At 38.0% G+C, this 24364-nt stretch overlaps 1 protein-coding gene across 2 annotated transcripts; it reads left to right on the top strand.

The window, feature by feature from the left end:
* Positions 1 to 336: 336 nt before the first annotated feature.
* On the top strand, positions 337 to 24051 carry LOC148773143 (RNA-binding motif protein, X chromosome-like). 2 transcript variants are annotated; one of them, XM_088834439.1, is made up of 8 exons: positions 337 to 442; positions 908 to 1014; positions 2984 to 3152; positions 19057 to 19203; positions 21063 to 21174; positions 22343 to 22468; positions 22546 to 22634; positions 23388 to 24051. In XM_088834439.1, exons 1-8 carry the CDS (start codon positions 337 to 339, stop codon positions 23690 to 23692), a joined length of 1161 nt encoding a protein of 386 aa, XP_088690565.1. In that variant the 3' UTR covers positions 23693 to 24051. The 2 variants fall into 2 exon arrangements, with proteins under 2 accessions (XP_088690565.1, XP_088690566.1); XM_088834440.1 differs by having other exon boundaries at positions 19057 to 19209.
* Positions 24052 to 24364: the final 313 nt, after the last annotated feature.

The raw sequence follows: 24364 nt of genomic DNA, 5'->3' as shown, positions 1-24364 counted from the left end.
ATGGAGGAAATTTGAAAATCTGTTTAGTATATTTTATGCACATGTTATAATACTTAGATACAGTATTTAGGTTTTAATGAATGAAACCTTTAAATAGTGCAGCTCAAAAGAGATTTACAGCAGCCGTCTAATGTAATTTAAACTTCCAGGCTTTTGTCATCTGTAAAAAACGTCATTCGTTAGTTCAGCGCTTGTTTTCCTTTTTGCGTTACAAGTTTCCTTGTCTTTTTAGTAAACATTTTTTAAAGTTAAGTTTTTTTTTTTTTTAATGACACTTGAACATTTTGGCTCATGATTAGTTTTTTGGCATGTTTTTTGCCACCTAACAGTAAAACGATGGAAGCAGATAGGCCTGGAAAACTCTTCATAGGAGGCCTCAGTGCTGAAACAACGGAGAAGTCTCTTGAAGCTGATTTTGGGAAATACTGTCATATTATGGAAGGTAACTGTAGAATCAATATACATTAAGTCGTTAAAGCATATGTATACTTTGAGTAGTTTGAGATTTTTTTTTTTAATTGATTAAGCACTTGGCAGTCAGTGAAAGGGTCTCCTCTTACTGAAAAGGGAAGAAAAGAGTGCTTTTAAAATGTACTAATGGTCCTGGGACATGAAATAGAATAAGATATGGTAATTGTAGAATTATTGAGATTATTTACTGTTAGTTTTTAAAATACTAGAAGTTATACATAAAAATCAAATTGTGTGGTGTTTTTATATCATATATAAAATAATATATAGATTTTTGTTGCTTTTAAGTAACTTTCAAAAGTTTGTACTCTATTGATAACATTCAAGTATGTTAAAGGGGTCTTATGAGAAAGCGTCAAAGGAGTGATTATTTTGAAAACAATAAAGTTCAGTTTTATGTGACATTTTAAATTAAAAAGATTTATGTATATTACAGTTCTCTTGATAAGGGATCGGAACACAAACAAGTCGAGAGGCTTTGCTTTCATTAGTTTTGAGAGCCCGGCAGATGCAAAGGATGCTGCCAAAGGAATGAATGGAAAGGTAAGTCTTAATAATGAATGTTCTTCATCTAGTACTCTTTATAGATTTCTTTATTGTTACAATAGTATAATGCTCTGTAAGGCTTCACTCTCCTTTTTGTCACATAAACACTGGATCCTCTGGTTGGGAAGAGATTGAAGTTAATACCCAGCAGTAACAAAATAGATTAAATCTGTCTTCTATTAGCATTCAAGTGTAAACACAAATAGGTTTTAACCTTCAGCACTCTACCGGTATTCCATTCTGTATTTTAAGTCTTGGCATTTTCTATTTAAGTCAGTCTTCACTGTTTCCGTGTTACGAATAAAAATTTGTCCCTTAGAGGCAGAACTGTTTTTAAACATTGGAGAATTGCTTTACAATATTGTGTTGGTTTCTTGCAGTCTATCAGCATGAATCAGCCATAAGCATCCCACTTCTTTAGCTAGTTACAGAGCACTGTGTTTGCTCCAGGATTTCCCCCTCTGTGGATTGTTATATTAAATAAAAAAGTCTATTTCCCCCATTTTGTATTGTGGGTCATGGGCTTTTGTACTCATGATATCCTGTTAATTGTTAAATTATCTCTAAAACTTCTACATTCCCTTAGTGTGACTACATTAATTCCCTATTATCTATAGTTATGGTTCTAGTATATTTCAGGCATGTGGCACAAGCTGACCCTTGTACTTTCATTTTTCAGGTATGGTAATACCTAAAAGTTAAGTTTGACCCAGCTTTGGGTCACAGAGGTAAAGTTTCCTTGAGACTACTTGATGGTAACTAATTGCTGTTTTTTAATTTGTTCTAGTTGTCTAGCCACAGGAACATGTAATCTGAAATTACACTTGAATTATTCTTTATTCAATAGGTGTTATATTGTAAGGCATTGATTGTATTTAGTAGCTGACTAATGGTTATGGATGAGACAAAGTATTTATTTTCTTGAGCACTGGTATTCTAGGGTGAAGGGAAAAGATGTACGAGAGGAAACATTAATTTCACATGCAGAAATGTTAAGGAAAATGAAGTAGTAATTTTGGTAGAGCTTATTGGGTTTTGGATACTATTTTTAGGTATATCTAGGAATGTAAGCCAAATCCTGCGTTGGGAAGGAGGCAGTGCATGAATTTGTGGAAAATATTTTGAACCAAAAAATAGAAAATAAGACCTAAGATGGGAAAAAATGGCTTTTGAGGCTGATTATATTGAGCTAGAGCCCATTTCAGCCAGAAGTCCTGGTAGGAATTTAGGATTTAAAATTATTTTCCAAAAATAATATGAAATAACAAGAGTCTATATAGTATGATTCCTGCTGGGTTTTCAAAACTCCCTTTGGTCTCTGTAAAAGATTAAGGCAGATATTGGAAGATCAATTAAGTTTAAGCATTTCTGAAAAATATGAAGTAGCATTACGGTAACTATTTGGGAACACAAAATAAAACAGTTGTGTAAGGCAAGAAATGTTAAAGACCAAATAAGGACCCTAGTTTTAAAAAAGAAAAAGGAAGAAAATTAATAGAACTAGAGTAAATACAGAGCAGCACTTATATTGAGAAATTTTCTTTATGTTTGTGTCTAATAGAACAAATGCTAAAATGTAATTATGATAGGAACAATAATTTTGAGTAAATACTGTAAGTAATATGCATGCTTTTACATACCCTTGGGAAACAAATTTTAAATGGAAAAATTACTAAAATGAAGCACGTTACAGAAAATAAAAATGTGTGCTTTTTCATGGTAATGGAGAGATACACATCTTTTAATACCAGAGAACCTTTCAGGAAATTCTGATAGTAAATGCATATGCTTTGTGGTGGATGACTTACGAAAGGCAATTGCCAATTAAGTCATGTTCATCATGTGGAAGGACACAGTCATTTCAGGAAAAAAATGTTTGCTTTTGGGGAAAAAATACTGATTTAACTCATTAAAACAATAAGTTAAATTTTATGTAACATTAGTGATGCTGTACTTAATCTTTTAGTTTTTGGATGGAAAAACAATTAAAGTAGAACAAGCCAATAAGCCATCATTTGAAAGTGGTGGTAAACTGAGATCTCAACCTCCTGCAAGAAAAAGGGGCCATCCGAAAAATCTAAGATGTGAAAAAGGAGGAGGAGCAAGAGGGCGTGTGTCTCAAGGAGGACACTTTGGTAATGTATTAAAATATACGGATGCCATAGCACTGAAAACCTGTTAAGTTTGAACATCTAGTAAACCTTAATTTTTATTGCATTGGTAATGAGCAGAATAATCGATAAGAATATATTAGGTGAGAAATTACCATTCTTGATAATCAAAATTATTTCTAAGTTGTAAAGAATTGTCGTAGTTTTAAAATTACGTATGTGCAAAAAATGTTTATCGTCTTACAGGGACATCACTTAAATTTCGTTAAGTTTTTTTTAACCATTGTTATTGATGCCTCTTTAAGAGTTTTTCTACAGAATTCATTTCTGTTGATCATACATTAGAATTTTCCAGCTTACAGCAAATAACTTTATTTAAAGAATTAAAACTACGTTGATATACTTTCAGAGTAGTCCTACTGTATTGTAAAAAGTACTGGATAATTTTCAAGATTACATAACAGATAACCACAGTTCAGGGGTGAAAATTCCATATTTTTGGACTGACCTTATAGTGTTTGTCTTGAGCATAAATGTGCAGACAAATCTATGCAAATATCCACTGTCATTTTGATATGGTGCTTTTGTTCCTGGGTTCTGTTGTAGTATAATTTGCATTTTGGAAAAGTTGTCTTTGATGCAGATGTAAAAGCATCTGTTTTGTATGTATATTTACATATATATTTACATGTTTGTGTGTGTTAGAGAACAGTGAGTTATTGAAAATGGTAATATGAGATTTTCAAAGAAGTTTTTACTTGGTAAGACAGAAGAAGGGAGTCACTTTCCATTCATAAACTTCCATATATTTAACGAACTTTGTCTCTTCTACTAACAGTAGCAAATCTTTAAAAAATTTCACTTCTGGTTTTGACAACCAGATGTGCCATTTTTAGAAAATCTTAAGTTCAATTACAGCGTGTGTTCATTATAAGATCACACAGCCCTGTTGTTTTCTCAAGAGATGAGGGGAAAAGTTTACTAGCTTATACTCTGCCAAGTGTAATTGGAATATATCTGTCAACATTTTTCTAGTTAGATAAAAAGATAATTTTTCATTGCATACCATGTATTTTTAACGTCTGTTAAACTTGAACAGAACATAGCCTTTTACTCAAAATTAACACTAAAGGTTATGCTTGAACAAAACAGAATTGATCTGTGTGAATTCAATTATAAGCAGGATTTTTTGTTTTTTATCGAATTATATATGTATCCATGGTTGTTTGAAAAGTTGCATATTTTCCTATAAAAGGTGTTGTTTGTATTTTTAGGTGCATATTTTTATTGTTTTGACTTAATTATTGTTACATTTTATTTATTTGAAGTATAGTTTATTTAAAAGAATGGATTAGTTTCACTTGTGCAACATTGGGACTTAATATTTGGATAGATTCAAGTCAATGTATATTTCATGTAAAATATTCTCTCTTTCTCTATGAGGTACAAATAGCTTTGTGACATGTTTTTTTTTTAATTTACATTATTGTATTGGTTGTCCCATACTTGGCATGAATCCACCCTGGGAGTACATGTGTTCCCAATCTTGAATGCCCGTCCCACATCCCTCCCCATATCATTCCTCTGGGTCATCCCAGAGCACCAACCCCGAGCTTCCTGTATCTTGCATCGAACCTAGACTGGCAATTCATTTTACATATGATAATATACATGTTTCAGTGCCAATCTCCCAATTCATCCCAACCAGCCCTGTGTCTCTATTGCTGTCTCACACACAGGGTTATCGTTATTGTCTTTCTAAATTCTCTATGTATGTGTTAGTATCCTGTATTGGTGTTTTTCTTTCTGGCTTACTTCACTCTGTATAATAGGCTCCAGTTTCATCCACCGATTAGAACTGATTCAGATGCATTCTTTTTTTATTAATTGGAGGCCAATTACACTATTGTTTTGGTTTTGCCATACATTGACATGAAACTACCCGGGTGTACATGTGTTCCCCATCTTGAACCCCCGTCCCACTTCCCTACGCATATCATTCCTCTGGAGCATCCCAGTGCACCAGCCCCGAATATCCTGTATCATGCATGGAACCTAGACTGCCGATTAGTTTCACCTATGATGATATACATGTTTCAGTGCCGTTCTCCCAAGTATCCCACCCTCACCCACGGGGTCCGTAACTGGTGTATATATCTGTGTCTCTTTTGCTGTCTCGTATACAGGGTTATTGTTACCATCTTTCTACATTCCATATATGTGTGTTGGTATACTGTACTGGAGTTTTTCTTTCTGGCTTACTTCACTCTGTATAATAGGCTCCAGTTTCATCCGCCTCATAGAACTGATTCAATTGTAATTTTTTTCCCTTTTTTAATATTTTTAAAAAATTTTATTTGGAGGCTAATTATTTTACTATATTGTATTGGTTTTGCTATACATTGACATGCATCTGCCCTGGGTGTTCATGTCTTTCCCAACTTGAACCCCTCTCCCATCTCCAACCTATATCATTCCTCTGGGTCATCCCAGTGCATAAGCTCCGAGCATCCCGTATCATGCATCGAACCTGGACTGGAGATTCATATCACATATGATAATACACATGTTTTAATGCCATTCTCCCAAGTCATCCCACCCTCTCCCTCTCCCTCAGAGTCCATAAAACTGTTCTGTATATCTGTGTCTCTTTTGCTGTCTCACATACAGGATTATTGTTACTATCTTTCTAAATTCCATATATATGGACTAGTATACTGTATTGGTGTTTTTCTTTCTGGCTTACTTCACTCTGTGGAATAGGCTCCAGTTTCATTCACCTCATTAGAACTGATTCAAATGTATTCTTATATATATATTGTTTTAACTGGAGGCTAATGACTTTTGAATATTGTATATGTTTTGCCATATGTTGACATGCATCTGTCCCGGGTGTACATAAGTTCCCCATCTTGAAACCCCTTCCACCTCTGTCCCCATATCATCCCTCTGGGTTATCCCAGAGCACCTGTCCCGAGCATCCTGTACCATGCATTGAACCTGGATGGCCGATTCATTTTCACATATATTAATATACATGTTTCAATGCCATTCTCCTACATCATCCCCCCTTGCCGTTTCCTACAGAGTCCATAAGATTGTTCTATATATCTGTGTCTCTTTTGCTGTCTCGCATACAAGAGTTTCATTAAAATCTTTCTAAATTTCATATATATGTGTTAGTATACTGTATTGGTGTTTTACATTCTGGCTTACTTCACTCTGTATAATATGCTCCATATTCATCAACGTCTTTAGAACAGTTACAAATTGCTTCTTTTTTTTTTTATTTTTTAAAACAATTTAATTGGAGGCTAATTTACAATATTGTATTGGTTTTGCCTTTCATTGATATGAATCTGCTCCAGACATACATGTCTTCCCGATCTTGAACACACCCTCCCTCCTCCATCCTTATATCATCCCTCTGGGTCATCCCTGTGCCCCAGCCCAGAGAATCTTGTTTCATGCATCGAACCTGGACTGGAAATTCATTTCACATATGATAATATACATGTTTCAGTGCCATCCATCCATATCATCCCAACTTCGCCCTCTCCCACAGCGTCCATAAGACTGTTCTATATATGTGTTTCTTTTGCTATCTCGCATAAAGGGATATTGTTACTATCTTTTTTAAATTCCATATAAATGTGTTAGTAAACTGTGTTGGTGTTTTTCCTTCTGGCTTACTTCACTCTGTATAATAGGCTCCAGTTTCATCCACCTCATTAGAACTGATTCAATGTTATATATATATATATATATATATATATATATATATATATTTATATTTATATTTAATTTTAATTGGAGTCTAATTATTTAAAATATTGTATTGGTTTTGCCTTACATTGCCATGAATCTTCCCTGGGTGTACTTGTGTATCCCATCTTAAACCCCTCTCCCACTTCCATCCACATGTCATCCCAGAGGACCAGCCCCAAGCATCCTGTATCATGCATCGAACCTGGACTAGCTATTCGTTTCTCATATGATAATATACATGTTTCAATACCATTCTGTGAAATCATCCCACCCTCTCCCTCACCCATTGAGTCCATAAGATTGTTGTATATATCTGTGTCTCTTTTGATGTCACGCATACAGGGCTGTTTTTACCATCTTTCTAAATTCCATAGATATGCGTTAGTATACTGTATTGGTGTTTTTCTTTCTGGGTTACTTCCCTCTGTATAATAGGCCCCAGTTTCATCCACCTCATTTAGACTGATTCAAATGTATTCTCTTTTTTTTAATCTTAAAAAGAAAAAAACAAACTTTACTTAGAAGCTAATTAAAATATTGTATTTGTTTTGCCATACTTTGACATGAATCTTCCCTGGCTGAACATGCATTCCCCATCTTGAATCCCCCTCCAGCCTCCCTCCCCATATAATTCCTCTGGGTCATTCCAGAGCACCAACCCCGAGTTTCCTATAAGATGTTTCGAACCTGGACTGGCAGTTCGTTTCACATATGATAATATACATGTTTCTATGCCATTCTTCCAAATCACCCCACCATTTCCCTCTCCCACAGAGTCCATAAGACTGTTGTATAGTAACAGTAACGGATATCTGTATCTCTTTTGATGTCACGCAGACAGGGTTATTGTTACTATCTTTCTAAATTCCATATATATGCTTTAATACACTGTATCGGTGTATTTCTTTCTGGCTTACGTCACTATGTATAATAGGTTCCAGTTTCGTCCACCTCATTAGAACTGATTCAAATGTGTTACTTTTTTTTATCCTTTCTGAAAAATTTTAATTGGAGGCTAATTACTCTACAATATTGTGTTGTATTTGTCTTACATTGACGTGAATCCGCTCCGGATGTACATGTGTTCCCCATTTTGAACCCCCCTCCGACCTCCCTCCCCATATCATCCCTTGGGGTCATCGCAGTGCAATAGCCCCGGGCATCCTGTTTCATTCATCAAACCTGGGCTGGGGATTTATTTCACATATGATAATGTACATGTTTCAATGCCATTCTCCCAAATCATCCCAAATTTGCCCTTCCTTCAGAGTCCATAAGACTCTTCTATACATCTGTGTCTCTTTTACTGTCTCGCATACAGGGTTATGGTTACCATCTTTCTAAATTCCATATATATGTGTTAGTGTACTGTTTTGGTGTATTTCTTTCTGGCTTAATTCACTGTGTAAAATATGCTGAAGTTTCATCCACCTCAGTAGAAGTGATTTAAATGTATTCTTTTTTTTTAATATTTTCAAAAAATTTTAATTGGAGGCTGATTACTTTACAATATTATATTGGTTTTGCCATACTTTGCCATGAATCTGCCCTGGGTGTACCTGTATTTCCCATCTTGAACCCATCTCCCTCCTGATAATATCCCTTTGAATCATCCCAGTGCACCAGCCCTGAGGAATCTGTATCATGCATCAAACCTGAGTGGAGGAGATTCATTTCACCTGTGATAATATACATGTTTCAATGCCATTCTCCCAAATCATCCCTCCCTTGCCCTCTTCCTCAGAGTCCATAAGACTGTTGTATATATCTGAGTCTCTTTTGTTGTCTTACATATAGGGTATCGTTACCATCTTTCTCAATTCCATATATATGATTAGTAAACTATATTGGTGTTTTTCTTTCTGGGTTACTTCACACTATAATTGGCTCCAGTTTCAGCCACCTCATTAGAACTGATTCAGTGTAGTCATTTTCTAAATTTTAACTGGAGGCTATTTATTTTACAATATTGTAGTGGTTTTGCCATACATTGACATGAATATGCCCCAGTGTACATGCGTTCCCCATCTTGAACCCCCTCCCTCTTCGCAGTATCATTCCTCTGGGTTTTCCCAGTGCACCAGTCCCGAGCATCTTGTATCATTCATTGAACCTGGACTGGCAATTCGTTTCACATATGATAATATACATGTTTCTGTGCCATTCTCCCAAATCATCCCACCCGTGACTTCTCCCACAGATTCCATAAGACTGTTCTATATATCTGTGACTCTTGCTGACTCGCGTACAGGGTCATCATTACCATCTTTCTAAATTCCGTATAAATGTGTTAGTATACCGTATTGGTGTTTTTCTTTCTGGCTTACTTCTCACTGTATAATAAGCTCCAGTTTCAACCACCTCATTCCGTCCGTTCCGTTCAGTCACTCAGTCGTGTCCAACGCTTTTACGACCCGTGGACTGTAGCCTACCAGGCTTCTCCGTCCATGGGATTCTCCAGGCAAGAATACTGGAGTGGGCTACCCTTTCCTTCTCCACTAATGCAAATGTATACTTTTTCTAAAAAAATATTTTTATTGGAGGTGAATTACTTCACAATATTTTATTGGTGTTGCTGTACATTGACATGATTCTGCCCCGAGTGCAAAGGTGTTCCACATCTTGAACCCCCCGCCCCGCGCCGAACTTCCCTCCCCATATCATCCATCTGGGTCAACCCAGTGCACCAGTCCCGAGCATCCTGTGTGATGCATCGAACCTCTACTGACGATTCATTTCCCATGTGATAATATACATGTTTCAGTGCCATTCTCTTAAGTATCCCACCCTCGCCCTCTCCCATACAGTCCATAGACTGTTGTATATATCTGTGTCTCTTTTTCTGTCTCACATACAGGGTAATCGTTCCCATCTTACTAATTTCCATATGTGTGTGTTAGTATATTGTATTGGTGTTTTCATTTCAGTCTTACTTTAATCTGTATAATAGACTCCAGTTTCATCCGCCTCATTAGAAATGATTCAAATATATTCTTTTTTAAAATTTAAATTATAAGCTGATACTTTACAATATTGAATTCGTTTTCCCATACATTGACATGAATCGGCCCTGGGTGTACATGTGTTCCCCATCTTGAACCCTCCTCCGACCTCCCTCCCCATATCATCCCTCTGAGTCATCCCAGTGCACCAGCCCCGAGCATCCTGTATCATGCATCAAACCTGACTGATGATTCATTTCACGTATGTCGGCATACTTGTTTCAGTGCCATTCTCCTAAATCATCCCTTGCTTGTCTCTCCCTCTGAGTCCATAAGACTGTTCTCTATATCTATGTCTCTATTGCTGTCTCACATAAAGTGATATTGTTACCATCTTTCTAAATTCCATATAAATGTGTTAGTATACTGTGTTGGTTTTTCTTTCTAGCTTACTTCACTCTGTATAGTAGGCTTAGGTTTCACCCACCTTTTTAAAACTGATTCAAATGTATTCATGTTTTATCATTTATAAAAAAATTCAATTAGAGGCTAATTAGTTTCCAATACTCTATATTGGTTTTTCCATACACTGCCACGAATCCACCCGGTTGTACATGTGTCCCCATCTTGAAATCCCCTCACACCTCCCTCCTCATATCATTCCTCAGGGTCATCCCAGTGCACCAGCCCCGAGCATCCTGTGTCATGGATCGAACTTGGACTGGTGATTCTTTTCCCATATCATAACATACATGTCTCAATGCCATTCTCCAAATCATGCAACCCTTGGCTTCTCCCACAGACTTCATAAGACTGTTCTACATCTCTGTTTCTCTTTTGCTGTCTCGAATACAGGGTTCTCATTACCATCATTTTGAATTCCAATATATGTGTTGTATACTGTATTGGTGTTAATCTTTCTGGCTTACTTCACTCTGTATAATAGGCTCCAGTTTCATCCACCTCATTAGAACTGATTCAAATGTATTCTTTATATATGTATGTATGTATTTAATTTTAATTGCACGCTAATTGCTTTACCTGAATTGCTTTACAATATTGTATTGGTTTTGCCTTACATTGCCATGAATCTTCCCTGGGTGTACATGTGTTCCCTATCATGAACCCTGCTTCCACCTCCCTCCCCACATCATTCATCTGGGTGATCTCAGAGCAGCAGCCCCGATCATCCTGTAAAATGCATTGAACCTGGACTGGTGACTCATTTCCCATATGATTATATACATGTTTTAATGCCATTCTCCCAAATCATCGCACCCTCTCCCTCACCCACAGAGTCCAAAAGACTGTTCTATATATCTGTGTTTCTTTTGCTGTCTCGCATCCAGGGTTATCGTTACCATGTTTCTAAATTCTATTTATTTGTGTTTGTATACTGCATTGTTTTTTTTTTTTTTTTTCTTTCTGGCTTACTTCACTCTGTATAATAGCTCCATTTTCATCCACCTCATTAGAATTGATTCAAATGTATCCTTTTTTTATCTTTTATAAACAGTTTTAATTAAGAGGCTAATTACTTTCCAATACTATATTGGTTTTGCCATACACTGACATGAATCCACCGGTTGTACATGTGTTTCCCATCTTGAACTCCCCTCCCACCTCCCTCCCCATATCATTCCTCAGAGTCATCCCAGTGCATCAGCCCCGAGCATCCTGTATCATGGATCGAAGCTGGACTGGCGATGCATTTCACATATGATGATATGCATGTTTCATTGCCATTCTCCCAAATCATCCCTCCCTCACCCTCTCCCACAGAGTCCATAAGACTGTTCTATACGCCTGTGTCTCTTTTGTGTCGCATACCATGTTATTGTTTCCCTCTTTCTCAATTCCATATATTTGTGTTAGTATACCTTGTTGGTGTTCTTATTTCTGGCTCAGTTCACTCTGTATAATAGGCTCCAGTTTAATCCACCTTATTAGAACTGGTTAAAGTGTATTCTTTTAATTGCTGAGTAATACGGCATTGTGTATATATACCACAGCGTTATTATCCATTTGTCTGCAGATGGACATCTAGGTTGCCTCCATGTCCTGGCTGTTAAAAACAGTGCTGCATTGAACATTGGAGTACATTTGTTTCTTCCAATTCTTGTTTCCTCGGTGTGTATGCCCAGGAGTCAGATTGGTGGGTCGTATGGCAGGTCTATTTCCAGATTTTTAAGGAATCTCCCCCACTTTTCTCCATAGTGGCTGCACTAGTTTGCATTCCCATCAACAGTGCAGGAGGGTTCCCTTTTCTCCACATCCTCTCCAGCTTTTTTGCTTGTAGAATTTTGGATAGCAGCCATTCTGACCGGGGTGAAATGGCACCTCATTGTGGTTTTGATTTGCAGTTCTCTGATTAGAAGTGACATTGAGCATCTTTTCATATGTTTGTTAGCCTTCTGTTTGTCTTCTTTGGAGAAATGTCTGTTTAGTTCTTTGGCCCATTTTTTGATTGGGTCGTTTATTTTTTCTGGATTTGAGCTACAGGTGTTGCTTGTATATTTTGGAGATTAATTATTTGTCAGTTGCTTCATTTGCTATTATTTTCTCGCATTCTGAAAGCTGTATTTTCACCTTGCTCATCGTTTCCTTTGCTGTGCAGAAGGTTTTAATTTTAATTAGGTCCTCTTAGTTTATTTTTACTTTTATTTCCAATATTCTGTGAGGTGGTTCATGGAGGATCCTGCTGTGATTTATGTCAGAGAGTGTTTTGCCTACGTTCTCCTCTAGGAGTTTATAGTTTCTGGTCTTCCCCTTAGGTCTTTAACCCACTTTGAGTTTATTTTTGTATATGATGTTAGGGAGTGTTCTAGTTCCATTCTTTTACAAGGGGATGACCAGTTTTCCCAGGACCACTTGTTACAGAGATTGTCTTTTCTCCATTGAATATCTTTGCCTCCTTTGTCAAAGATGAGGTGTCCATCGGTGTGTGGATTTATCTCTGGGCTCTCTATTTTGTTCCATGGCTCTATATTTCTGTCTTTATGCCAGTACCATACTGTCTTGATGACTGTGGCTTTGTAGTACAGCCTAAAGTCCGTTGGATTGATTCCCCCCTTTCTTCTTTCTCAAGATTGCTTTGGCTCTTCGATGTTTTTGTACTTCCATACAAATTGTAAAATTATTTGTTCTAGCTCTGTGAAAAATAACATTGGTAGCTTGATAGGGATTGCACTGACTCTATAGATAACTTTGGGCAGTATAGTCATTTTCACAGTATTGATTCTTCCAATCCACCAACATGGTATTTTCTCCATCTATTAGTATCCTGTTTGATTTCTTTCACCAGTGTCTTATAGTTTTGTATATATAGGCCTTTTGGTTTTTTTGGTAGGTATATTCCTAAGGATTTTATGCTTTTCGTTGGAACGGTGAATGGAATTGTTTTCTTAATTTCTTTTTCTATTTTCTCATTATTAGTGTATAGGAATGCAAGGGATTTCCGTGTGTTGATTTTATATCCTGAAACTTTACTATATTCATTGATTAGCTCTAGTAGTTTTCTGGTAGAGTCTTTAGGGTTTTTTGTGTAGAGGATCATGTCATCTGCAAATAGTGAGAGTTTTAATTCTTTTCCAATCTGGAATGCTTTGATGTCTTTTTCTGCTCTGATTGCTGTGGCCAAAACTTCCAAAACTATGTTGAATAGTAATGGTAAGAGTGGCCACCCTTGTCTTGTTCCTGACTTTAGGGGAGATGCTTTCAAGTGTTCACCATTGAGGATAATGTTTGCTGTGGGTTTGTCATATATAGCTTTTATTATGTGGAGGAATGTTCCTTCTATTCCCACCTTCTGGAGGGTTTGTATGATAAATGGATGTTGAATTTTGTCAAAGGTTTTCTCTGCATCTATTGACATAATCATACAGTTTTTATTTTTCAGTTTGTTCCTGTGGTGTATTACATTGATTGATTTGCGGATACTGAAGAATACTTGCATCCCTGGGATAAAGCCGACTTGGTCATGATGTATGATCTTTTTAATGTGTTGTTGGATTCTGATTGTTAGAATTTTGTTAAGGATTTTTATATCTATGTTCATCAGTGATATTGACCTGTAGTTTTCTTTTTTTGAGGTATCTTTTTCAGGTTTTGGTATTATGGTGATGGTGACCTCATAGAAGGAGTTTGGAAGTTTACATTCGTCTGCAGTTTTCTGGAAGAATTTGAGTAGGAGAGGCGTTCAGTTCAGTTCAGTCACTCAGTCGTGTCCGACTCTTTGCGACCCCATGAATCACAGTACGCCAGGCCTCCCTGTCCTTCACCAACTCCCAGAGTTCACTCAAACTCATGTCCACCGAGTCGGTGATGCCATCCAGCCATCTCATTCTCTGTCGTCCCCATCTCCTCCCACCCCCAATCCCTCCCAGCATCAGACTCTTTTCCAGTGAGTCAAGTCTCGCATGAGGTGGCCAGAGTATTGGAGTTTCAGCTTTAGCATCAGTCTTTCCAATGAACACCCAGGATTGATCTCCTTTAGAACGGACTGGTTGGCTCTCCTTGCAGTCCAAGGGACTCTCAAGAGTCTTCTCCAGCACCACAGTTCAAAAGCATCAATTCTTTGGTGCTCAGCTTTCTTCACAGTCCAACTCTCACATCCATACATGACCACGGGAAAAACCATAGCCTTGACTAGGCGTACATTTATTGGCAAAGTAATGTCTCTGCTTTTTAATATACTATCCAGGTTGGTCATAACCTTCCTTAGCTCTTCTCTAAAATTTTGGTAGAATTCATCTGTGAAGCTGTCTGGTCCTGGGCTTTTGTTTGCTGGAAGATTTCTGATTACAGTTTCCATTTCTGTGCTTGTGATGGGTCTGTTAAAGATTTTCTATTTCTTCCTGGTTCAGTTTTGGAAAGTTGTACTTTTCTAAGAATGTGTCCATTTCTTCCAAGTTGTCCATTTATTGGCCTGTAATTGCTGATAGTAGTCTCGTATGGTCCTTTGTATTCCTGGGTTCTCTGTTGTGATCTCTCCATTTTCATTTCTAACTTTATTGATTTGGATTTTCTCCCTTTGTTTCTTGATGAGTCTGGCTAATGGTCTGTCAACTTTATTTACCCTCTCAAAAAAAAAAAAAAAACAGCTTTTGACTTTGTTGATTTTTGCTTTGGTCTCTTTTGCATTTATTTCTGCCCTGAGTTTTAAGATTTCTTTCCTTCTACTCACCCTGAGGTTGTTAATTTCTTCCTTGTCTCATTACTCTAGGTGTAGAGTTACGTTATGTAGCTGACTTTTTTCTTGTTTCTTGAGGTATGCCAGTATTGCTATGAAGCTTCCCTTTAGCACTGCTTTTACAGTGTCTGAGAGGTTTTGGGTTGTCATGTTTTCATTTTCATTCGTTTCTGTGCATATTTTGATTTCTTCTGCGATTTGTTGGTTACTCAGCAGCGTGTTCTTCAGCCTCCATGTGTTGGAATTTTTAATAGATTTTCTCCTGTAACTGAGAGCTAATGTTACTGCATGGTGGTCAGAAAAGATGGTTGGAATGATTTCAATTATTTTGAATTTACCCAGGCTAGATTTATGACCCAGGATATGATCTATCCTGGAGAAGGTTCCGTGTGCACTTGAGGAAAAGGTGAAATTGATTGTTTGGGGGTTAAATATCCTATAGGTATCAATTAGGTCTAACTGGTCTGATGTATCATTTAACGTTTGTGTTCCCTTGTTAATTTTCTGTTTAGTTGGTCTATCCATAGGTATGAGTGGGGTATTAAAGTTTCCCACTCTTATTGTGTTATTGTTAATTTCCCCTCTCAATTGCTAGCATTATCTTACACATTGCGGTGCTCCTATGTTGGGTGCATATATATTTATAACTGTTATGTCTTCTTGGATTGATCCTTTGATAATTATATAGTGTCCTTCTTTTCCTCTTTTCACAGCCTTTGTTTTAAAGTGTATTTTATCTGATATGAGTATTGCTACTCCTGCTTTGTTTTGGTCTCTGCGAGGAGTATCTTTTTCCAGCCCTTCACTTTCCGTCTGTATGTGTCCCTCGTTTCGATGTGGGTCTCTTGTAGACAACATATATAGGGGTCTTGTTTTTGTATCCATTCAGCCAGTCTTTGTCTTTTGGTTGGGGCATTCAACCCACTGACATTTAGGGGAATTATTGATACCTATGATCCCGTTGCCATTTACTTTATTGCTTTGGGTTCGAGTTTGTACACTCTTTCTGTGTTCTGTCTAGAGAAGGTCCTTTAGCATTTGTTGGAGAGCTGGTTTGATGGTGATGAATTCTCTCAGCTTTTGCTTGTCTGTAAGGCTTTTGATTTCTCCTTCATATTTGAATGAGATCCCTGCTGGGTACGGTAATCCGGGCTGTAAGTTATTTTCTTTCAACACATTCAGTATGCCCTGCCATTCCGTCCTGGCCTGAAGAGTTTCTCTTGAAAGATCAGCTGTTATCCTTATGGGAATCCCCTTGTGTGTTATTTGTTGTTTTTCCCTTGCTGCTTTTAATATTTGTTCTTTGTGTTTGATCTTTGTTAATTTGATTAATATGTGTCTTGGGGTGTTTCACCTTGGGTTTATCCTGTTTGGGACTCTTTGGGTTTCTTGGACTTGGGTGATTATTTCCTTCCCCATTTTAGGGGAGTTTTCAACTATTATCTCAAGTATTTTCTCAGGTCTGTCTTTTTGTCTTCTTCTTCTGGTACTCCTATGATTCGAATCTTGGTGCATTTGACATTGTCCCAGAGGTCTCTGAGATTGTCCTCGTTTGTTTTAATTCGTTTTACTTTTTTTCCTCTCTGTTTCATTTATTTCTGCCATTCTGTCTTCTAGCTCACTTATCCTATCTTCTGCCTCCGTTATTCTACTGTTGATACCCTCCAGAGTGTTTTGGTCTCATTTATTGTGTTATTCATGATATATTGACTCTTATTTATTTCTTCTAGGTCCTTGTTAAACCTTTCTTGCATCTTCTCGATCCTTGTCTCCAGGCTAATTATCTGTAACTCCATTTTGTTTTCAAGATTTTGGATCACTTTCACTATCATTTAGAATTCTTTATCAGGTAGATTCCTGTCTCTTTCTCTTTTGTTTGGGTTGGTGGGCATTTATCCTGTTCCTTTACTTTCTGGGTATTTCTCTGACGCTTCATCTTGCTTATATTGCTGTGGGTGGGGTGGCCTTTCCGTCTTCTGTCTGTTTGTGGAGTTCTCTTTATTATGAAGTTTCCTCTCTGTGGGTGGGATTGCACGGTGTGGCTTGTCAAGGTTTTCTGGTTAGGGAAGCTTGTTCCGGTGTTCTGGTGGGTGGGGCTTAATATCTTCTCTCCGGAGTGCAATGAAGTGTCCAGTAATGAGTTATGAGATGTCAGTGCGTTTGGAGTGACTTTGGGCAGCCTCTATATTGAGGCTAAGGGCTATGTTCCTGTGTGGCTGGAGAATTTGTGTGCTGTGCTCTGGAACTTTGTGTGCTTGCTCTGGAACTTGTTGAACCTTGGGTAGTGCTTGGTTTCAGTTTAGGTATAGAGGTGTTTGATGAGCTCCTATCGCTTAATGTTCCATGGGGTCAGGAGTTCTCTGCTGTTCTCAGGATTTGGACTTAAGCCTCCTACCTCTGGTTTTCAGTCTTATTCTTGCAGTAGCCTCAAGACTTCTCCATCTGTCACTTCCAAAGCCGTTCCCTCTGTTTTAGCTTCTTCTGTTTGCTGGTCTCTTCAGTGTCTAGCTTCTGCCCTGACACAAGGGGGCGGTGGTGGACACTTTTTTAGGCTCACGTTCAGTCGTGCTGTGGGGAAGGAGGAAGTCTGCAAACAGATATCACTGGCATTTGTGGGGAGTGCTCGCAGTCTCGGCCACACTGGGTTTGCCCCCGCTCACAGCGTGTGTACTTTCCCTCTCTATACTGCTCAAGCTCTAGGTTGCTCTGCCAGGAACTGTCTGAGGCAGGCCCTGGGTAGCATGCACTTCCCAGGTCAAAGCCGCTCAGGTTCAGGTAGTACTCCTCAAAGGCGCAGACTTGGTTGGGCCTGCGTTTTGGGCCCTTCCCCAGTCCGAGCAGCTCAGGTGGCCAGGTGTTTGGCTAGCACAGTCGCTGCGACTTATCACCTCCCCGGGCCCTGCTTCTCGGTTTTCTGGGTATACAACTGGCGTACCCTCTCAGGCTGTTGTCAACCGTCCAGAATCCCAAGAAAACTTGGTTATCATCGAAGCCTGCTTGCAGTTTGGTAGATGATGCCTCTGTGGGGCCTTGATTGCCCCCTTAAACAGCTCTGCTTGCCCTCTCCTGCCTGCCTTGGTGGGGGATTGGCCATCCGCAGCTGGCTAAGTTGCTCAGTCCTTTGTTCTGTGAGCAGGTCTGGTGGTGTCTTAGGTTTGGGCTTTTTGCCTTTTTGCAGGATATCTATCCCACAGTCTGCTTTGCTATCTCAAGTTAGCTCCCTCAGATTGCCCTCGGGGCCTTCAGGTCCGGTCCTTACTCTAAGCAATGCAGCCCGCATCTCCCTGCCAAGCCCCCACTTGCTAGTGGCGGATATGGGCGTCTGTGCTGCTTCTTCACTGGGAGTTACCATTGGGCATGTAATCTGTGGGTTTTAATTATTTATTTATTTTTCCTCCCAGTTATGTTGCCCTCTGAGTTTCCAAGGCTTGCCACAGACTCGCCAGTGAGAATGTTTCCTGGTGTTTGGAACCTTCTTTCTTTTTTTAGACTCCCTTTCTGGGACAGATCTCCATCCTTACCTCTTTTGTATATCCTTTCGAAGACAATGGGCTGATTTTCTGGGTGCCTGATGTCCTCTGCTGGCATTCATAAGTTGTTTTGTGGAATTTACTCAGCGTTCAAATGCTCTTTTGATGAATTTGTGGAGGAAGTGGTCTCCCTCTTCTGTTCCTTCGCTGTCTTAGGACCGCCGCCCTATTGTGTTACTTTTTTAAAAAGCTTTTTTGATACCAGAATAGTATGAATTATTATCATTTTCCTCCAAGTGTGTTTAAAAATTTATTTTATCCTGGTTTTTCTCCACCTCCTTTATTCTCTTCAGACTACTATCACAGCAGTGGTTCTTGACTCATTTTGTAAATTTTTCACACTGAATTGTACTAACTGATGTATCATTTGAGGAATTAGTTTTATTGGTTTAGGCAAATACGAATGCTGAAGGCAATGGTAGTTCTTTAGTAAATATCTATAAACAGTAAGCGAAACTTAATGTTTATTCTACTTAAAAGATTTCACTGAAATACAGGTGATAATGGATATAGTCGCAATATGAGCTCTTCAAGAGAAACTTATCCACCTAAAAGAGGACCATCCTCAAGATGTGAAGGTCCTTCTCCTAAAAGATCTGCTCCTTCTGCTCAAGGGCGAACCAGTAGTGGAATGAAAGGACAAGGTAAACGCTATATAATATAGGGACTGTTGTTTCTTAGTAAAAGTGAGCAATTTTAAAATGAATGCTTAACTTTAAGATGCACATGTTTACTGATCACTAGTTTATTTGTTGATTCACAGCTGGAAAATAATTCTTTAGCATCTAATTTTAGATGTGTAGTAGGTGATTAACATAGAAGTGGGGAAGACATTTCCTTTAAATCTAAAAGTGAAAGAGGAGAGTGAAAAGGTTGGCTTGAAGCTCAACATTCAGAAAACGAAGATCATGGCATCTGGTCCCATCACTTCATGGGAAATAGATGGGGAAACAGTGGAAACAGTGTCAGACTTTATTTTGGGGGGCTCCAAAATCACTGCAGATTCTGATTGCAGCCAGGAAATTAAAAGACGCTTACTCCTTGGAAGGAAAGTTATGACCAGCCTAGATAGCATATTAAAAAGCAGAGACATTACTTTGCCAACCAGGGTCCGTCTAGTCAGGGCTATGGTTTTTCCCATGGTCATGTATGGATGTGAGAGTTGGACTGTGAAGAAAGCCGATTGCCAAAGAATTGATGCTTTTGAAGTGTGGTGCTGGAGAAGACTCTTGAGAGTCCCTTGGACTGCAAGGAGATCCAAGCAGTCCATTCTGGAGGAGATCAATCCTGGGTGTTCATTGGAAGGACTGATACTAAAGCTGAAACTGCAATACTTTGGCCACCTCATGTGACGAGTTGACTCACTGGAAAAGAATCTGATGCTGGGAGGGATTGGGAGTGGGAGGAGATGGGGACAACAGAGAATGAGATGGCTGGATGGCATCACCAACTTGATGGACATGAGTCTGAGTGAACTCTAGGAGTTGGAGATGGACAGGGAGGCCTGGCGTGCTGTGATTCATGGGGTCGCGGAGAGTCGGACACGACTGAGCGACTGAACTGAACTGAAGCTTGCTAGAGAATTCCTCAGAATTTTTTTTTTTTTAAGTTGCTAACATTTGCTGCTTAGTAGGAGTTTTCATGTAGTTTCAAGGTCAAGTATTTTTATGAAAACTAATATCCTATGAGTCAGCATTTTGGAATGTAGAATCGTTTAGCTCTGTTATATTGGCTACCTGGTTCATGTAATTATAAACATTAACTGAAATTTGCCATATTAACTTTAGTTTGGATTCTTGACATATTTTTACTTTGTTGTTTGACTCCTGGTACAGTTAAAAACTTTGAATCACTATCAAATTGTCATTTTATGTATAGACTATTATTGAAGCCAAGTGTAATATGGTATTGATTTCAAAATAGTAAAGAAGTTGAGAAAACTAAAGTTTCATTAGACTATTAGCCCAGTAAGCAAACAAAACAAGAGAAGTCTGACCACCAGGAATTAGTAAGAATTAGCACAAGAAGTGAACATTATTTATGGGAATTAGTTTCCTGTTTTGGAAGAGGCAGCATTTTTCAAGTGCGCCCTTTATTACTAATAAGTAGTTGAACTCAAAAGCACTATTGTTTAGAAAGGTCAGTAATTCAGGTTGCGGTTTATGTTAAATTTATCACCATTAGGAGAGAATCAGCTACTTTGTGATTGAATATGTGATAATAGTTTCCAAAAATTAATTAGATTTTACTCAAGTTTTGAGAGATTCTATTAGTTGTAATTTAAGGATTATGCAAAATGTACAGGGAGCAGATGATGTCAGAAAATAAAGTGTTCAGGAATTACATGTATAAAGCAAACTAAATGTGCATTAATGGGATTTTATAAGTAGTTTTTTTTAATTGTTTTGGAGAGAGGAAAGATACCAGTCTTTTGATTTTTTTTTTTTCTTTGAACTATTACTCTCAATTCTGAGATACTTATGTAAGCATTTTAAAATTAAAGGTCCAGTATTGCGGAGAGAAAATTACAGAGGAGGTCCTCATAGAGAGCCAATGTCTTCTCGGAGAGATAACTGTGTGTCACCAAGAGATAATGGTTGTGCTACTAAAGAGAGGTAAAGAAAAATAAAATACATGCATTTTTAAGTCATAGTTCATTTTGTTGAGGTAAAATTTATCTAACAAAATTTTAAAAGTGAACAATTCAGTAGCATTTAAAATACTCAGAATTCTACAACCACTCTCTCTGTTCAGTTCCAAAATAGTTAATCACCCCAAAACAAAATCCATAAGCAGTTGCTCCCATTTTTATCCTCCTGTATCCCTAGTAAACACCCACCTATATCATGTGTCTGTAAATTTACCTAATCCTGAATATATCATACGTTCACTGTAGCCTGCCAGGCTCCGCTATCCATGGAATTCTCCAGGCCAGAATACTGTAGTGGGTAGCCATTCCCTTCTGCAGAGGATCTTCCTGAGGGATTGAACCCTGGTCGTCCACATTGCACTCGGATTCTTTACCAACTGAGCCACCGGGGAAGCCCTAACAATATGTGACCTTTAATATGTGGCTTTTCCATTAGTGTCAGTGTTTTCAAAGATAATCCTTGCTGAAGCATGAGTCAGTACTTCAGGTTTTGAGTGGGGGTTAACACCATTCTATGTATAGTTAACATGGTTTGTTTATCCATCTTTGCAGTTAATGTGTACAAACATTGGAGTGCCTGTTTTCAATTCTTGGTGTAAACTCTGAATTGGAATTCCTGGGTCGTACAGTAACTTCAGTATTTTAAGGAACCGTTCATCTCCATAACTGCACTGCTGCCAATGCAAGAGACTCAGGTTCAGTCCCGAAGTGGGGAAGATTGCCTGGATGAGAAAACAGCAACTTACTGCAAATTCTTGCTTGGAAAGTCCCATCAATAGAGGGGCCTGGTGGGCTACAGTCCACAAGGTCTCTAAGAGTCTGACACAGCTTTATATTTCTACCATGCACACACAGGATTTCAGTTTCTCTGCATGTTCACAAACACTTGATGTTTTATATTTTATATTAAAAAATATCTCTCTCTATATATAGCCTGTCTGCTAGGTGCAGAGTAGATATCTCATTCGGATTGAGAAACTGTATTTCCCTAAAATACAATTATGTTAAGCAGTGTTTTATATTCTTGTTCGTAATTATATATCTTCCTTGAGGAAAAGTATATTGAAGTCCTTTGCACATTTAAAACTTTCTTTCTGAATTCTTATCATTTAATTTTGTTTGTTTGTTTTAAGTTTCTCAGGCAGAGATTATTCAAGTTCGCGAGACACCGAGGATTATGCTCCACCGTCTAGAGACTATGCATACTGTGATTATGGCCATTCAAGTTCTCCAGATGATTATTCCTCTAGAGGACATAGGTACTATAAACAATTCTGTTTTTAATCAAATAACTTATGGAAATGGTTAATTATAACATTAATTCTCTTAAATGTAGTGATCGTGATGGCTACGGTGGAAACCGTGATAGAGATTATTCTGAACATCGAAGTGGAGGCTCCTATAGGGATTCATACAAGAGTTATGGTAAGAGTACAGTTACAGCTTACAAATGACAAAATTAGAATTGACATGCTAGATCTACATCATTTACTCAAGTTTACTTCTATTTTCTCAGAAAATAAAATGTAATTTCTACCTAATTGATTGGTTTGAAGGTCTTTGAATTATTTTTGATCTGTCATTTCAAATGATATGAAGGATAATTTGGCAGCTCACATTTTTTAATCACAAAAATTATTGTAACATTTTTAAAAGCAAAAGTGCTGTTGAGAGTATGAAGCATAGGAACATTATGAAGTTCAAAATTTTAGTCTTTTCCAAAAAATTAACATTTAAAATCCTGCTAAGTCACTTCAGTCGTGTCCAACTCTGTGCAACTCCATAGACAGCAGCCCACCAGTCTTCCCTGTCCCTGGGATTCTCCAGGCAAGAACACTGGAGTGGGTTGCCATTTCCTTCTCCAGTGCATGAAAGTGAAGTCGCTCAGATGTGTCCGACTCTTAGCGACCCCATGGACTGCAGCCTACCAGGCTCCGCCACCCATGGGATTTTCCAAGCAAGAGTACTGGAGTGGGTTGCCATTGCCTTCTCAACTACTGGAACTAAAAAGTACTGCTCTTTTAAATAAATGTGAAAGCCCCTTCACCACTGCTGCTAATTCATATCTTCACCACAGAGGCAGATAAAGGCTATCCTTTCAAAGATTTAGTACTTTACAGTCATGTTATAGAAGTAACGGGAAAAGTTTTATAATTTTATCAATTACTGATTTCACAGGGGGCTCCCGTGGTGCTCCATCAAGAAGAGGTCCACCTCTGAGTTATGGCAGAAGCAGTCGCTATGATGATTATAGCAGTACAAGAGACAGATATGGAGGAAGTCGGAAAAGTTACTCAAGCAGCCGAAGTGATACCTACTTAAGTGGTCGTGACCGTGGCGGAAGACAAGAACCAGGGTTTCCATCCTCCAAGGATAGGGTGTACCCTCCTCCTCGTGAGTCATACAGTAGCTCAGGTTGTGAGGCTTCCAGGGGAGGTCATGGGGGGAGCCGATCTGAAAGAGTAGGCAGAAACAGGTACTAAAAATGTTTTCTTGGCATGGGAAAATTTTTTGTGAGTTTCTGTTTTAACTGGTACTTGAGTATTGCTGAAGAAAACCGTTGGTTTTGGAGGGAAGAGCTGTAAACTTTCACCTCCATGAATTTTCAGATAAATTGAAAAATAGAATTATTCAGATAAGTTGAAAAATAGAGTTATTCAAAGTAATTTCATACTTGTTACTGCTGGTTGAAAGATAGAAGTTAAAATTTTTAAATTTAATGTCTAAATTTTCTGAGTATGTTTTGTAAAGTGTTATTGTTTATTTTACTGGTGGGTTAAACGAGCATAAAAACACTTGTTTCTTGTTTAGAAGGTGAATTGTGCTGTTTGCTTAAAGTTTCCCTTTGTAGTCTTTGCACATGAATGCATTCAGAATTAAGCAGTATGGTATTTCTCCATTGCAAGCCTTACCTGCTTTATATTTAGGTTAACAATATTACATGTTATTTTTGAAAGCAGTGTATAGAAGGTTTGGCAAGGCTCTAAAAACCTGAAGGAAATGTTTGCATCTTTACTAAAATTTTTGTCTAACTTTTTAAAACAATAGTATAAATCAGAAGAAAATTTAGATGTGTGAATCAATGTTTAAGAAGTCTGAAGTTAAGTTATCAATTTTCTTAGTCATTCAAGTGGCAAATGATAAAAGTGCCAACC

The sequence above is a fragment of the Moschus berezovskii genome, chromosome Y (assembly GCF_049115385.1).
Source record: "Moschus berezovskii isolate FMDL1 chromosome Y, NW_MosBer_1.0, whole genome shotgun sequence".
NCBI classification, from domain to species: Eukaryota; Metazoa; Chordata; class Mammalia; order Artiodactyla; family Moschidae; genus Moschus; species Moschus berezovskii.
This window is presented reverse-complemented; position numbering and strand designations above follow the sequence as displayed.

Coding starts and splice junctions, on each gene's coding strand:
- LOC148773143 (XM_088834440.1), top strand. CDS start 337: ATGGAAGCAGATAGGCCTGGAAAACTCTTCATAGGAGGCCTCAGTGCT. Junction 1,015..2,983: donor CCAAAGGAATGAATGGAAAG/GTAAGTCTTAAT, acceptor TTAATCTTTTAG/TTTTTGGATGGAAAAACAAT. Junction 22,469..22,545: donor TATTCCTCTAGAGGACATAG/GTACTATAAACA, acceptor TCTTAAATGTAG/TGATCGTGATGGCTACGGTG.